The 12,831-nt window shown below is 44.6% G+C and overlaps 1 protein-coding gene across 8 annotated transcripts in view; it reads left to right on the top strand.

Annotated features, from left to right (window-relative positions):
• The window catches only part of AP1B1 (adaptor related protein complex 1 subunit beta 1), an 83,591-nt gene that overhangs the window by 38,771 nt on the left and 31,989 nt on the right, over positions 1-12,831 (top strand). For all 8 annotated transcript variants that reach the window (XM_027576723.2, XM_027576729.2, XM_027576728.2 and 5 more), the window contains exon 2: positions 10,410-10,472. In XM_027576723.2, the coding sequence (XP_027432524.1) occupies positions 10,436-10,472 (37 nt within the window). In that variant the 5' untranslated portion in view covers positions 10,410-10,435. The remainder of the gene's footprint in view (positions 1-10,409; positions 10,473-12,831) is intronic.

The following is a 12,831-nucleotide window of genomic DNA, read 5'->3' as shown; positions in this document are numbered from 1 at the left end:
TTACAAGTCCAAAGGAACCTTTCTTTCTCTTGACAGCAGATCTTTCCAAGCTTTCTTTCTGTAGGTAGTTGAGAACTGGCACAGGATTCTAGAATTAGTTTCTAAGGACTCAGTGCTAATATAAGCACATTTGCATGTGGCATGTGCGTGTCTTTACTTCCTTTTCATTTTGAGGCTTTAATTGCTAGTGGGTCTCAGGAGATTGATTTTGGCTAACTACTTTTCATCCAAATCCCAGACCCATAACTCGGCAGGCTCATCCAGACAGGCTTTCACTAGGCACATTACCAAACTTGACATTCCTGTTGTCCAAACTGGATGGGCTGGTCCTAAAATACCTGTAATTCAATGTTCGAGGAATTCTGCAGGAATATGTGGCAACATATTTCATGTATCCTTTAGCTTGGAGTGTGTCTGATTCTGCCAGGGTTTCATTCAGGGAGGAGAAGTTGCCTTGCTGGACAGAGTGGGACCTGTGGGGCCTCATTATGAGGCAAGGGTAGAGAGTGTCAGTGCTACCATTTTCTAGCTGTGTAACTCCGGAGAAATGCCCTGGTCTCTCTGGGCTTCACTTTTCTCATCTGTAAACTTGTGATATTATCAATACCTTTTCCACAGATTATTGTGAGGATTAAATGTGAAGCTCTTTTCATAGTGTCTGGCCCATAGAGCATATCTGTTTGCCATTACTGCTACCCCTGCCACCTTTGTTCTGAATTTCATGCCAAGCCCAAAAAAGAGCATAACTTATTTTCTCATAGTTATTAAACCGACTTGAAAGAACCTATCTGTCTGAGTTTGGTGGCCATGTTGTCTCAGAGAGAAAGTCTGAAATCTGGTTTTCTCTACTGCTGAGTCACCTTTTAATCTTCAAGTTGGCCTCACCTGTTCCCCTGTCTATAAAGTGAACTTTAGGACTTACCTGTGAGGACCATTTCCTTTTGAAAAGGAGACTGTCAGGTGAGCAGTGGTGAGTAATTGCTGGGTGGTGAATAGAATCACTGTCTCTATTATAAACTCTAGGCTTCATGGGGCAGGAACATAATCCAGAGTGTGGCACAGAGTAGGGGAGTATTTGTCAATGAATCAACCTGTGCCTTTGAGACAGAACTGAAACAGCAAACATGTGGGGTGATTAAAGTTTGGCTTTTCTGTTCTAAATGAAGAAGAAACAGTAGCACCACTCTAACCCCTTTTATTCACTCTTCCTAGCTTATTCTTAACTGTCCTTGAGCTAACGTGCCTGGAGCAGGTTTCTGAACAGCTCTTCATCAGGCAAGAGTTTAACAGTGACAGTTTTATTGTTTTTTATTTTAAAAATTTATCTGAGAGAGTGTGAGGGCATGAGCAGGGGGATAGGCAGAAGGAGAGGGAGAAGCAGACTCCCCACTAAGGAGAGAGCCCCATGCAGGGTTCGAACCCAGGACCCTGAGATCATGACCCGAGCCAAAGGCAGACGCTTAATCGACTGAGCCACCCAGGTGCCCAACAGTGACAGTTTTAAACAGCACTGAAGATGGAAGCCACCAACAGACTTTTAGGGCTCATTTTTCCCTTCCCAGATATCCTTGAAATCAGAGATGAGTCTTGACAGCTGGATCAGACCTTACCAAATATCTCCTTCCCCTTTCCCTTTCCCTTTCCTAAAGCTGCTTCTCTGGCTGATCTCACGATACTGATTGTCTCCCTTGTTAATTCACCAAGTGCCAGTGGTATGCAGTGCACTGTGCTAGCGCCACCAACTTTATGCCTCTCATCCGAGTGCAGAGCATGGGTTGCTCTGGCATGAATCACTGCCCTGAGACTAGAAAAGTCCTTTCCTTGGCCATTGGCAGGCCATTTGGGGAATTGTTTGGCTTGTTACTGTTTTCCTTCCTACTGAAGACCTAATAAGGCTTGGTAGCCCTGGCTGCATTCTGAATTTGTTTTCTCTTGTCCCTTGGAAATGTCTTTTGTCATGCTCAGAGAATGATCATGCCCCATTTCCTCTTGTTTGATACCCTGGAAGAACACTCATTGGTGAGGAAATGGATTTCTCATCTTTAGCAGAGAATCGTAGAACGTGAGATATGGGCGTTTATCTGTCATTTAATAGACTGGAACTGTTGTCCTGTGGAACTGTGGATTGTCTGAGGGCCCCTGGTGAAGAGGGGGAGTTGGGCATAGTGGAATGAGCTAGGCTCTAAGTCCTCCACTCTAAGGTCAAACAGAGCAATTCTATTTTTGTTTTAAACAGTTTAAAAGTGAGAAGGGGCTTGGAAAGCCATTGATCTGGTTGAATTCTCTTGTTTGACAGTTAGAAAAAGTAAGGTCCAGAGGTGGAGGGATTTGCCCTGGGTCATACAGCTGTTGGTAGCAAAGCTAGATTTCCTGGCAGCTATCTTGGCATTGGACCAGACTTGCCATGTTTGTTGAAAGTTAACCACAAAGGTTTATGTCCCTGGTCTGCCCCATTGTCACTCACTGGTCTCATCAGGGAGTCCTCTTACCTCGATCTTTTATAGGCCCCTGGTTTTGTAGCTTCTCTGGGAACCTGTCTTTTCATTAATTTTGTCAGCAAACATTTGGTGAGCTCCTGGAATGTGCCAGGCATAGTGCCAGTCACTGGGTTGACAGCATTAAATAGGACAGATCCCAAATGAGAGTCGTGAGGAGGGATGTGGAGAAGTCCACGATATGACTTGAGTCAAATGTCAGAGAGGCCTCTGCCACTCTGGGTCTGGAGAAGGCTCCTGTAAGGCAGCAGTGTTTGAGCTGAGACTGGGGATAAGCATGGGGCTGGGAACAGTGTTTTGGAGAGACGCCCATTGTTTTCTAAACTGTATTATATTTGAAAGAGGTGCTACATGCACAGGATGTAAAATTCCTAAGACATAAGCTGGTGAGTGATGAAAGGTCAGTCTCTCACCCCATCCTTTAGCAATCTGGCTTCTTTTCTGGAGGAAAAGATTATCTTTTCTTGTTTACTTTTTCTTCTTTTTAAATTTTTTTTAAGATTTTATTTATTTATTTGAGAGAGAGCACGTGTAGCTGTGGGGGGGGGGGTGCAGGAGCAGAGGGACAGGGACAAGCACATTCTGCACCGACTGCAGAATCTGATGGACTTGGTCTCACGACCCTGAGATCACAACCTGAGCCGAAAGCAAGAGTTGGATGCTCAACCAACTGAGCCACCCAGACATCCTTAATTCCTTTTTTCTTAAAATAAGTAATCTCTATACTCAATGTGGGGCTCGAACTCATGACCCAGAGATCAAGAGTCACATGCTGTACTGACTGAGCCAGCCAGGTGCCCCTGTCGTGCCATAATTTTTAAACAAGCCCTCTATGGAAGGACATTTAAGGTGTTTACAATAGTTTGTTATTACAAAGGATGCTACACGAATAACTGTATGTACATAGCTTTTGTACATATAGAATAGATTCCTAGGGGCTTCTGGATGGCTCAGTCAGTTCAGCTTAGGTCATGATCTTGTGGTCATGGGCGTCGGGCTCCACAGTCAGCATGGAGTCTGCTTCTGATTCTGTCTCTGCCCCTCCCTCCACTCGTGTTCTCTCTCTCTCTCTCAAATAAATAAATAAAACCTTAAAAGAAGAAGAAGAAGAAATTCCTAGAAGCAAACTTGCTGGGTCAAAGGGTCAGCACCTTTACAATTTTGATAGCTGTTGCCAAATTGGTGTAGAGGCTGTAGCAATTTAGACTCTTATTAGCATCATATAAGGGTATCTATTTTCCCACATCAGCACCAACGTGGAATGTCATCAGACTTTTGTGTCTTTACCAGTCCAGTAGCTGATGGATGGTATTTCATTGTAGTATCAATTTCTCTTATAAGTAAGCTTAAACCATTGTTCTTCATTTTCTGTGAACACACTACATCCTTTGCCGTTCTCCTATTTTTAGGTACTTTTTATGTATGAAGGAAAATAGGCTTTTGTCTGAGATGTGATAGAAATTTATGTGTGTGTCTATCATATGTCTTTTTTATGTTTTTGGCCATGCAGGAAAACTTAATTTTTATATAATCAAACTCACAGATTTTTAAAGACTTGATTTAATGTCATACTCAGAAAGGCTTTGTTTCGTCTAGAGTATACAGTTTTCCATTTTTCTTCTTCAGCATTGGGTTTTATTTTATTTTTTTTAAAAATTCAATATTTGGGGCACCTGGGTGGCTCAGTTGGTTAAGCGTCTGTCTTCAGCTCAGGTCATGATCCCAAGGTCCCATGGAGCGGGGAGCCTGCTTCTCCCTCTCCCTCTGCCTGCCGCTCCCCCTGCTTGTGTGCTCTCTCTCTGTCTCTGTCAGATAAAAAAAAGTAAAATCTTTGTGATTTACAACAAGTGATATGTCAGCTCTTAAGTGTACCAGTCTGGCCAGTATCTGCATCAAGATGCAAATCATTTCCATCACTTCTAGAGTTCTTTTGTGCCCCATTTAAGACAGTCCTTCTCAGCTAGAAGCATCCACTGATCTGACTTCTACCACCATAAGTTTAGTTTTGCCTCTTCTTATCCTAGAATTTCATGTAAATGGAACCCCATTGTATTTATTTTTTTTAAGATTTTATTGGCTCAGAAGGTTGGGCGTCTGCCTTCGGCTCGGGTCATGGTTCCAGGGTCCTGGGATCGAGTCCCGCATCGGGCTCCCTGCTCCTTGGGAGCCTGCTTCTCCCTCTGCCTTTCTCTCTCTGTGTCTCTCATGAATAAATAAATAAAATCTTAAAAAAAAAAAAGATTTTATTTCACAGAGAGAGCACAAGCAGGGGGAGCAGCAGGCAGAGGGAGAGAGAGAAGCAGGCTCCCTACTTAGCAGAGAGCCCGATGTGGGGCTAGATCCCAGGACCCCAGGACCACGACCCGAGCAGATGCCTAAACCACTAAGCCACCCAGGTGCCCCAGAACCCCATGGTATTTATACTTGTTAGTGTGCTTTCCATTCCCACATTGTCCCCTATCAGAAGAAATGAGTGAACTAGGTGGAAGAGCAAGTGCTGCTGTCCCCATTTTCAAGAGAGGAATTGGATCATAGAGATGAAGTAAACTAACATAAGTTCAGTATTCTTTCTTTTAAAATTATTGTTGGGGCACCTGGCTGGCTCAGTTGGTAGAGTATGCAACTCTTCATCTCAGGGTTGTGAGTTAAGCTCCACGTTGGCCATGAAGTCTACCTAAAAAATCAAAATGATAAAAATAAAATAATTATTGTTATCATTAGCAATTTTGAGATCTTGGAGAAAAGTTGAAATATATTCAATATTTATTTTCTTAATGTATTTTTTATAGATTTAAATTACTTTTATTAGTTTAAAACACCACGATTGTTTATCTCTTGTTCATAGAACTACATTTAGATATGTGAAGACCTCACAAGTTTAAAGTGTTGAGAACTTTCCTTACACCTAACTAACTCCAGTGGCTAAAATTCAGTCTTTTTTTTTTTTTTTTTAAGATTTTTTTATTTATTTATTCATGAGAGGCAGAGACAGACAGAGAGAGAGAGAGAGAGAGAGAGAGAGGCAGAGGGAGAAGCAGGCTTCCCACTGAGCGGGGAGCCCGATGCGGGACTCGATCCCAGGACCCCGGGATCATGACCTGAGCCGAAGGCAGACGCTTAACCATCTGAGCCACCCAGGCGCCCTAAAATTCAGTCTTTAGCTGGGAAGATTTTTCTGAGTTTTCCCCCCTTCCATTTTCTTCCTAGGACCTCATTTTTCCACTCTTAGATTACATTACATCTTTGTCCTAGCCAGTATGTCACTGATTCTCATCAGAGAGTTCTTTATAATTCTAGAACACCTAAAACTACTCTGTTTCAGGCTTTATTATTCAGTTTCTTTTTTTTTTTAAGAGTTTATTTATTTATTTGAGAGAGAGAGAGCATGAGAGGGGAGAGGGTCAGAGGGAGAAGCAGGCTCCCCGCTGAGCCGGGAGCCCAATATGGGGCTCAATCCTGGGACTCCAGGATCATGACCTGAGCTGAAGGCAGTCACTTAACCAACTGAGCCACCCAGGCACCCTATTGTTCAGTTTCTTTGCTTTAAGTCTGGTGGCAGGGGAAAGCAGGAGCGTCAGTAGGATTTTTTTTTTTTTTTAAGTAAGATTAATAGGGACTGGTCCTGGGATTATAGGATCAAAGTGGGAAGGTAGATTTAAGGTAAGGACATCATCAGTGGCTCTTCAAAGACAAAACCAGTCCTTCCAGGTGTACCCCTCTTTAATTTTGACTTTCCCTCCCCTCCAGGCATTCCTTAGCCAGTAAATGCTGAAAGTGAGGGGTATCCCAGCCCAGACTGCTTTCTCCTTAGCAAAAGTGACTCATCACACTGGCCAGAGCAGTTTCCAAACCAAAAATTCCCCCTGATTATTGCTTTTTAATGTGCGTCCTGTCACTTCCAAAGATAGAATCCAAACCCTAAGCTTTTTCTTGCCTGAATTGGCTGTCCGCTTTCAGTTGTGGCTCATGTACACAGTCAGATCCATCAAACAAGGTCTTAGCGCCTTTGGCCTCCATTAGGAGGCATGCAGTGTATGGTGATGGCTGAGTAGTGCCAGGGAAAGCACCTGTCTTCCCTGTGGCATCCACAAGTCTGATCCTTTAGACTGAACTGTAGGGTTTTTCCCATTCCTGTAGGGAGAATGAAACATCTCTTGCACTGACATCTAAGAGATAACTGCAGAGAAAGGACACAGGAGCTAGTCACCCGTAGCAGGTCAACCAGGGGCAGTTGATCTTCCACAGTGAAATGAGGTTTTTAAAAACCCATGCTCTGGGTGCCTTTGCAAAAGCGTTTTCACTTCTCACTACTTCCCTTTCCTCCTCCACTTTAATTTCCTGTACGTGAAACAACTTCAGAGGGATACGATTTCTGTATCATCAGTCCCATTGGGCCCTCTGCAGAGAGATATGCGAAATAGATATTGCAGAGAAAAGCAGCAGCCAGCACTCACACTGGGTAGCAGTTTAAGTTGGGAGTAGTTGCTTAGCACCTGTAAAAGGAAGGGTGTCATCAAAGCTTAACGCTATAGGGCTATCGGCAACTGTGGTGGTCTAATTAGCTGACCCTGCAGCTCTGTTGCTTTTTTTAATCCCCCCAAAAGAAGCTTCCCACCCTTTCTTCCACCTGGGCAGTTGCATGCAACACAAATCTGTCCCCAGGAGGTTGTGTTCTGGGAACCTAGGGCCCCAGATGTTGTGTTGTGCCTGCAGATGAGGAGAAAACCCCCTATAGCCTCCTCTATTGGAGAAGGAAGAATCTCTGGGCAGCACTGAAGTTAGACATCTAGAGTAGTTTTGGGGTTTTGTTCACTTTGATTTCCTTCTAGATTTAACAATGGAGGGGTTTATATGTTACTGTGATTCTTTTGGTCTAAAATTTTTAGCCGCTTTTGCTTTCATTGATCCCTCTTCTTAGACTAAACTTAACTTTGAGAAATGGGGTACTTCTATTTTGGATAGCTCTGCCGGTTGTGCTTTCACGCTGTGACTTCTAAAGTCATACAGCCCTTTGTTGTGTGGCAGACATCCTATTATCTTGTTGAGCTGCTCATTCGAAGCACTCCAGAAAGAACCTCTAGGCTGGTGAGATTTCTCTGAGAAAATGGCTTTGTGTGTGCTCCAAAGAAAATGATTTTCACTATAAGTAAACTCCTTTAGGAGACAAATGCTAAAGAGTTACATAACAGAGCTGTCAGCAAGCCAAGCCTCCCTGGGATGCTCATTGGCCCCTTTTCATTTCTTTTAACAACTATCAGGTCAGCACTGGCCATGTGCAGAACCTGGGGCAGTTCTGAAGGGGGAGGATGGACAGAGCCATGGACCAGGCTGACGTGGGTTCTCCCTTTGTGGATCTGTCCACAGCCCTGACTCCTGCTGCCAGGACCTGCAAGTTAGAGTCCCTACTGTCGGTCTGCCATCATCAGACACAGCAGTCTCTTCTGCTTTTTCCTGCACCTCCCACAGAAAAGTGCCATCATCCCTTTTCAACCTTGCAAAGCAAAGAAACTAGAATTGTGTTTTTTCCTTTGTACTGTTTTGTCAGCGAAGCCTTTATTCCAACGGGATCCACAAAGGATTTAAGGCAGCCCCCGAGACAGTACGTACTTGTTTCCCATTGATCATTGAGACAAAATCTATTGGGTGTCTCAGTTGGGGAACAGCCTCATTGCCATCCTGCTGTGAATACCAGCTTAGTCTGGAGAATTCAGTTGGGCTGGAGAGGAGCCATGTCACCTTTGTTTCCAGAGACTTTTGAAATGATCCTTGACCTCTCACCCCCATCCCACCAGTAACCTCTATCTTGCTTCCACATAGTAATGCATTGAAAGAAGATGTTAATAGGTTCTGTGGGGTTTTTTAATTAATTAGTTTCAAGGTTTTATTTAAATTCTAGTTAGTTAACATACAGTGTAATATTGGTTTCAGGAGTAGAATTTAATGATTCATCACTTACATATAACACCCAGTGCTTATCACAAGTGCCCTCGATGGGTTCTATGTTTCAGTCTCTTCCACAGAGACAACAGAAGGGACAGAGTGAGTGAGTTTTTTCCATTCAAATGTCTGTTTTTTTGGATTTTGTGGTTTTCTCTACCATGTGAGACTACAGGTAGGATTGGACAGTTGTCATTGAAAGTCTTACGGTTTTTGAACTGAGTCCTTAGCCACTGTCAGGGCTCCATCCTCCCTTTCAGATGGGAGAAGCAGAATTCCTTCATTGATAGAATACAGCTGCTAAGGTCAGGCAGACCTCAGATGGTCTCCCAGTCTAACCATTTATAAGTCATGTGACCTTGGGCAAGTTACTTAACAACCCTGAGCCTCAGTTTCCTCATCTGTAAAATAGGGTTAAAACCAGCTACCTTATTGGTAGGATTAAGTGGGATAATGTATTAAGAACCCGTGGCTGTAACAGGGACTCAGTAAACAACCCCTGGAGCCTCTGCCATGTATCCAGGGTACTTGGCCCCTGTGTAGCTTCTTTAATCTTTCATCTTACCTGTTAAGAGGAACTATTGAAGGTACATAGTAGATACTTCATAAATGTTGAATGAATGAGGGGGACTTGGTACTTTCTTTGTTTTATTGCCTTAGAACAGCACTTCACACTGTGACTTTTGCATTGGGAGATGTCCTGAGAGATGCTTTAAGGAAACTGGCCAGTTAGATTTGGGGAATGCTGTAGAGTCTACAGTATACAGATTCTAGCCTTCTCTAGAGTTGAATAGCACATATCACCGTTAGAGAAGTTCAGAAAAGTTGGGGAGAGAAGAAACCTCCCTAGCTTTTCAAATTTGGCATTTTCCAAGCTCTTTGGACTATATGGGGTAACAGTAATACCTCCTTAAGGCTGTGATGAGGCTTTAATGAGTTAACCTCCGGGAAGCACTTAAAACAGTGTTGGGTGGAGTGAGCACACGAAGGGGTAGCTATAACTAAGTGCTTTTTAATCTGTGGACTTGTCGGAGTATTTAGTCATTCCCTTCTTTTTTTTTTTTTTAAAGATTTTATTTATTTGACAGAGCACAAGCAGAGGGAGAGAGAGGGAGAAGCAGGCTCCCTGCTGAGCAAGGAGCCTGATGTGGGACTTGATCCCAGGATGCGGGGATCATGACCTGGGCCAAAGGCAGCCGTTTAACCAACCGAGCCACCCAGGCGTCCCTTTTTTTTTTTTTTTAAAGATTTTATACACTTGGGGGCACCTGGGTGGCTCGGTTGGTTAATCGACTGCCTTGGGCTCAGGTCATGAACCTGGAGTCCCGGGATCGGGTCCCGCATCGGGCTCCCTGCTCGTCAGGGAGTCTGCTTCTCCCTCTGACCCTCCCCTCTCTCATGCTCTCTCTCTCATTCTCTCTCTCAAATAAATAAATAAAATCTTTAAAAAAAATAAAAAGATTTTATACACTTGACAGAGAAAGCACAAGCACAGGGAGTGGCAGATGGAGAGGAAGAAGCAGGCTCCCTGCTGAGCAGAGAGCCCAATGCAGGACTCTATCCCAGGACTCTGGGATCATGACCTGAGCCGAAGGCAGACTCTCAACCGACTGAGCCACCCCATTAGCCATTCCCTCATTGATGGGCATTTAGGTTATTTCCAGTGAAGTATTGTTATGGACAGTGCTGTAGGAAAAACCCTTACATCTGTGCAAGTATTTCTGTGGGAGAGTCCTAGAAGTCCTAGAAGTAGAACTGCTGGGTCAAAGGATATACACATTCAAAAATTTGGTAGATCCCTCAGAGTTACCTTCCAAAATCTGATCAGCTATTATCTAATAGCTCATTTGCCCTGTAGAGAGATAAGAAGCTATCTTCCCATACCACATGTGTGCTGGATCCTGCCCTCCTCCTGTGGTCTGTAACTGAAAATGGAGCGGACACAACAGAAAGTCACCCCTCTCTTCTGTCTTGCAGAGTCTGGCCACAGATAAGGGACCAAAATGACTGACTCAAAGTATTTCACCACGACCAAGAAAGGTACTGTTTGTTTCATCGTGGGGTCTTGCCCAACCCTTTCCCTGCTCCACCCTTCTGCCTTCTCCCTGCCAGGGTGGGGTTTGGGGGCAGGGGTGGAGACCTGGGAGCAAGTGGCGGAAATTACCCAGAGCATCTTTAACCTTGTGGATCCAGAACATTGAAGTGTTGATGGTATAAGAAATTGACCACTTCTCTTAGAACTCAGGAAGGGAAGAGCATTAGCTCCAAATGGAGGGGGGAAAAAAGCCCCCTTTTATTCCGAATGGCCTAACATTATTAAATATGTTTTTTTCCTGGAGGAAAGAAAGCACATAATCCTATCAGTAACCCCACAGTGATATGTGTGTGTGTGTGTGTGTGTGTGTGTGTCTGGTCTTTTATCCACGGGCACATGTTTTACGTGATCAGAGTCAGAATTTATATCCTGTTTTTCATTTCACATTATCTTAAACATTTCCCCACAGTTCTAACTACTCAATGTTAGTCTGCTGAGTTGCTGCACTGAAATTTGCTAAGCTAGTCTTATGTTGTAGAGTATTGTGGTTGTTTCTGCTTTCTGGGAAACAGAGGTGGTTGTAGTGGCTGATGAATGTGCTTGAATCCTGTAAGCATCTTTCTGACCGGCTCTTCCTTCCAAATGAGATTGACACATGCCTGCTGACCAGATGAAAAGAGTCTGTTGTTGAGGCAGCTGAGCCAGAACCTGCAGTCTGCCCCTTAGTGAGCCCTTCTTTATTGTTCTAGCCAGTTTTTCCTGAGCCCCCTCCCTGTGCCATGGAGACAGATTGGAGTCTCTGACCTGGCTTTACTTGCAGTTAAGCAGAGAAGACAGTCTATTAAATAGTAATCACTCTAAAGGTGGTAGGTGCTGTGGTAAGGGAAGTGCAAGGGGCTGTGGGAGAACCTTGGGTAGAGCTAGCTAGTTAAAAGGGGGAAGGGGTCGGGGGGTGGGGCAGAGCAGAGCACTTGCTCTGCTCAGGGGAAGGAAAGCACCCGGGCACAAGTTACTGAAGAGTGTGATGGAAGGAGAGTTGGAGAGGTAAGGGGCTAGAGGGGGTGAACCTAGTGCTAAGTGTATTGGGGTGTCAGGGGTGGGGTTTTTGTGGGTTTTGTTTTGAGGAGAATGTCTGTAGAGGGATGCCTAGGTCCAAACCAGACATCAGTGATGGTCTTAAGCAAGAGAAGGTCCAAGGCAGTTTCTAGTAAAGAATTGAAGGGGTGAAGATTTGGGGAAGCAGGGGGACCAGTACCCATGAGAGATGATAGTACCTGAGCCGGGGGAGGGGGTGGGCTGGGGTGTAGTATTGTGGGTAGAGAGAATCGGACGCTTTGTATGCAATTGAGGAGGTAGGCTTGGTGACTGATTGGATTTGGGGCCCATTAGAGGAAAGAGACGTTTTGGCAACAGGCAGATCGGAAGTTCACCTCATCAGCTTTCTTAGAACTGAAGTGACTCAGGCCTAGATCCATCAATTGACAGCCAGTTGTATTGAATCTGACCAAAGGCTCTGAGCAAAGCTGGGACAGCCCTGCAGCAGAACCCAGGGTCAAAGTCATCATGGTCTGTTAGATCCCGCAGCAGAGAGACAGGGCCCCCTCAGTCTCTGGCAGGGGAAGGGCATGTGTCCCTCCAATCCTACAGAAGTCAAGAGTTTGAACTGCAAGGTCTGCAGATTTCTCCTGGCTCTGTTGAGCAATATCCTCAGTGTGGCCTTGCCCTGGGCTCTACTGTGTGATTGTTCTTAATTAACTTTGTTTGCTGTCTGTCATCTTAAGTTCTTTCCCAAGCACCACATTGTTCAGTCATGATAAAAACCTGCAAGTTTTCTTTTTCTCACTGTAAATCCATCTAGAACTTCTTCAGAACTTCCCCCCACATGACAGTCTTTGGCTTTATTCCCACCCCCAAGTAACTTGAGAGGGAAGCTCAGGACTCGAATTTCAAGAGGAATCCAAGCCAAGGGTCACATGGCAAATAACAATAGCAGTCACCTTTAATGCAGGCCACTGAGTGCCAGGCGCTGAGATGAGCATTTTACATCTGAGTGTTAAATGAGGGAATCCACTGCCCCCGTCAAAGCAGAGAGATTAGACGAAACAGGTTCAGAGAAGCAAAGTGATATCCTTGGTTGGCCCAAGCATATGGGCTTTGGAGCTGGCAGATGCAATTTTGAATCTTGGCCCTACCTGCTACTAGAGGTGTGTTCTTGGGCCAGTCATAGCCTCCATTTGCTCATCCGTAAAATGGGGGGAAACGCAGAGTTGTCATGAGGATGAAATGAGAAATGGGGAAAAGTGTGGCGCCTGCCTGAGAGAAGGGCTCAGGAAATCCTGGTGGCTGCTGTTTTGAGGGCGGGAG

Source organism: Zalophus californianus, chromosome 14 (genome assembly GCF_009762305.2).
Source record: "Zalophus californianus isolate mZalCal1 chromosome 14, mZalCal1.pri.v2, whole genome shotgun sequence".
NCBI lineage: Eukaryota > Metazoa > Chordata > Mammalia > Carnivora > Otariidae > Zalophus > Zalophus californianus.
This window is presented reverse-complemented; position numbering and strand designations above follow the sequence as displayed.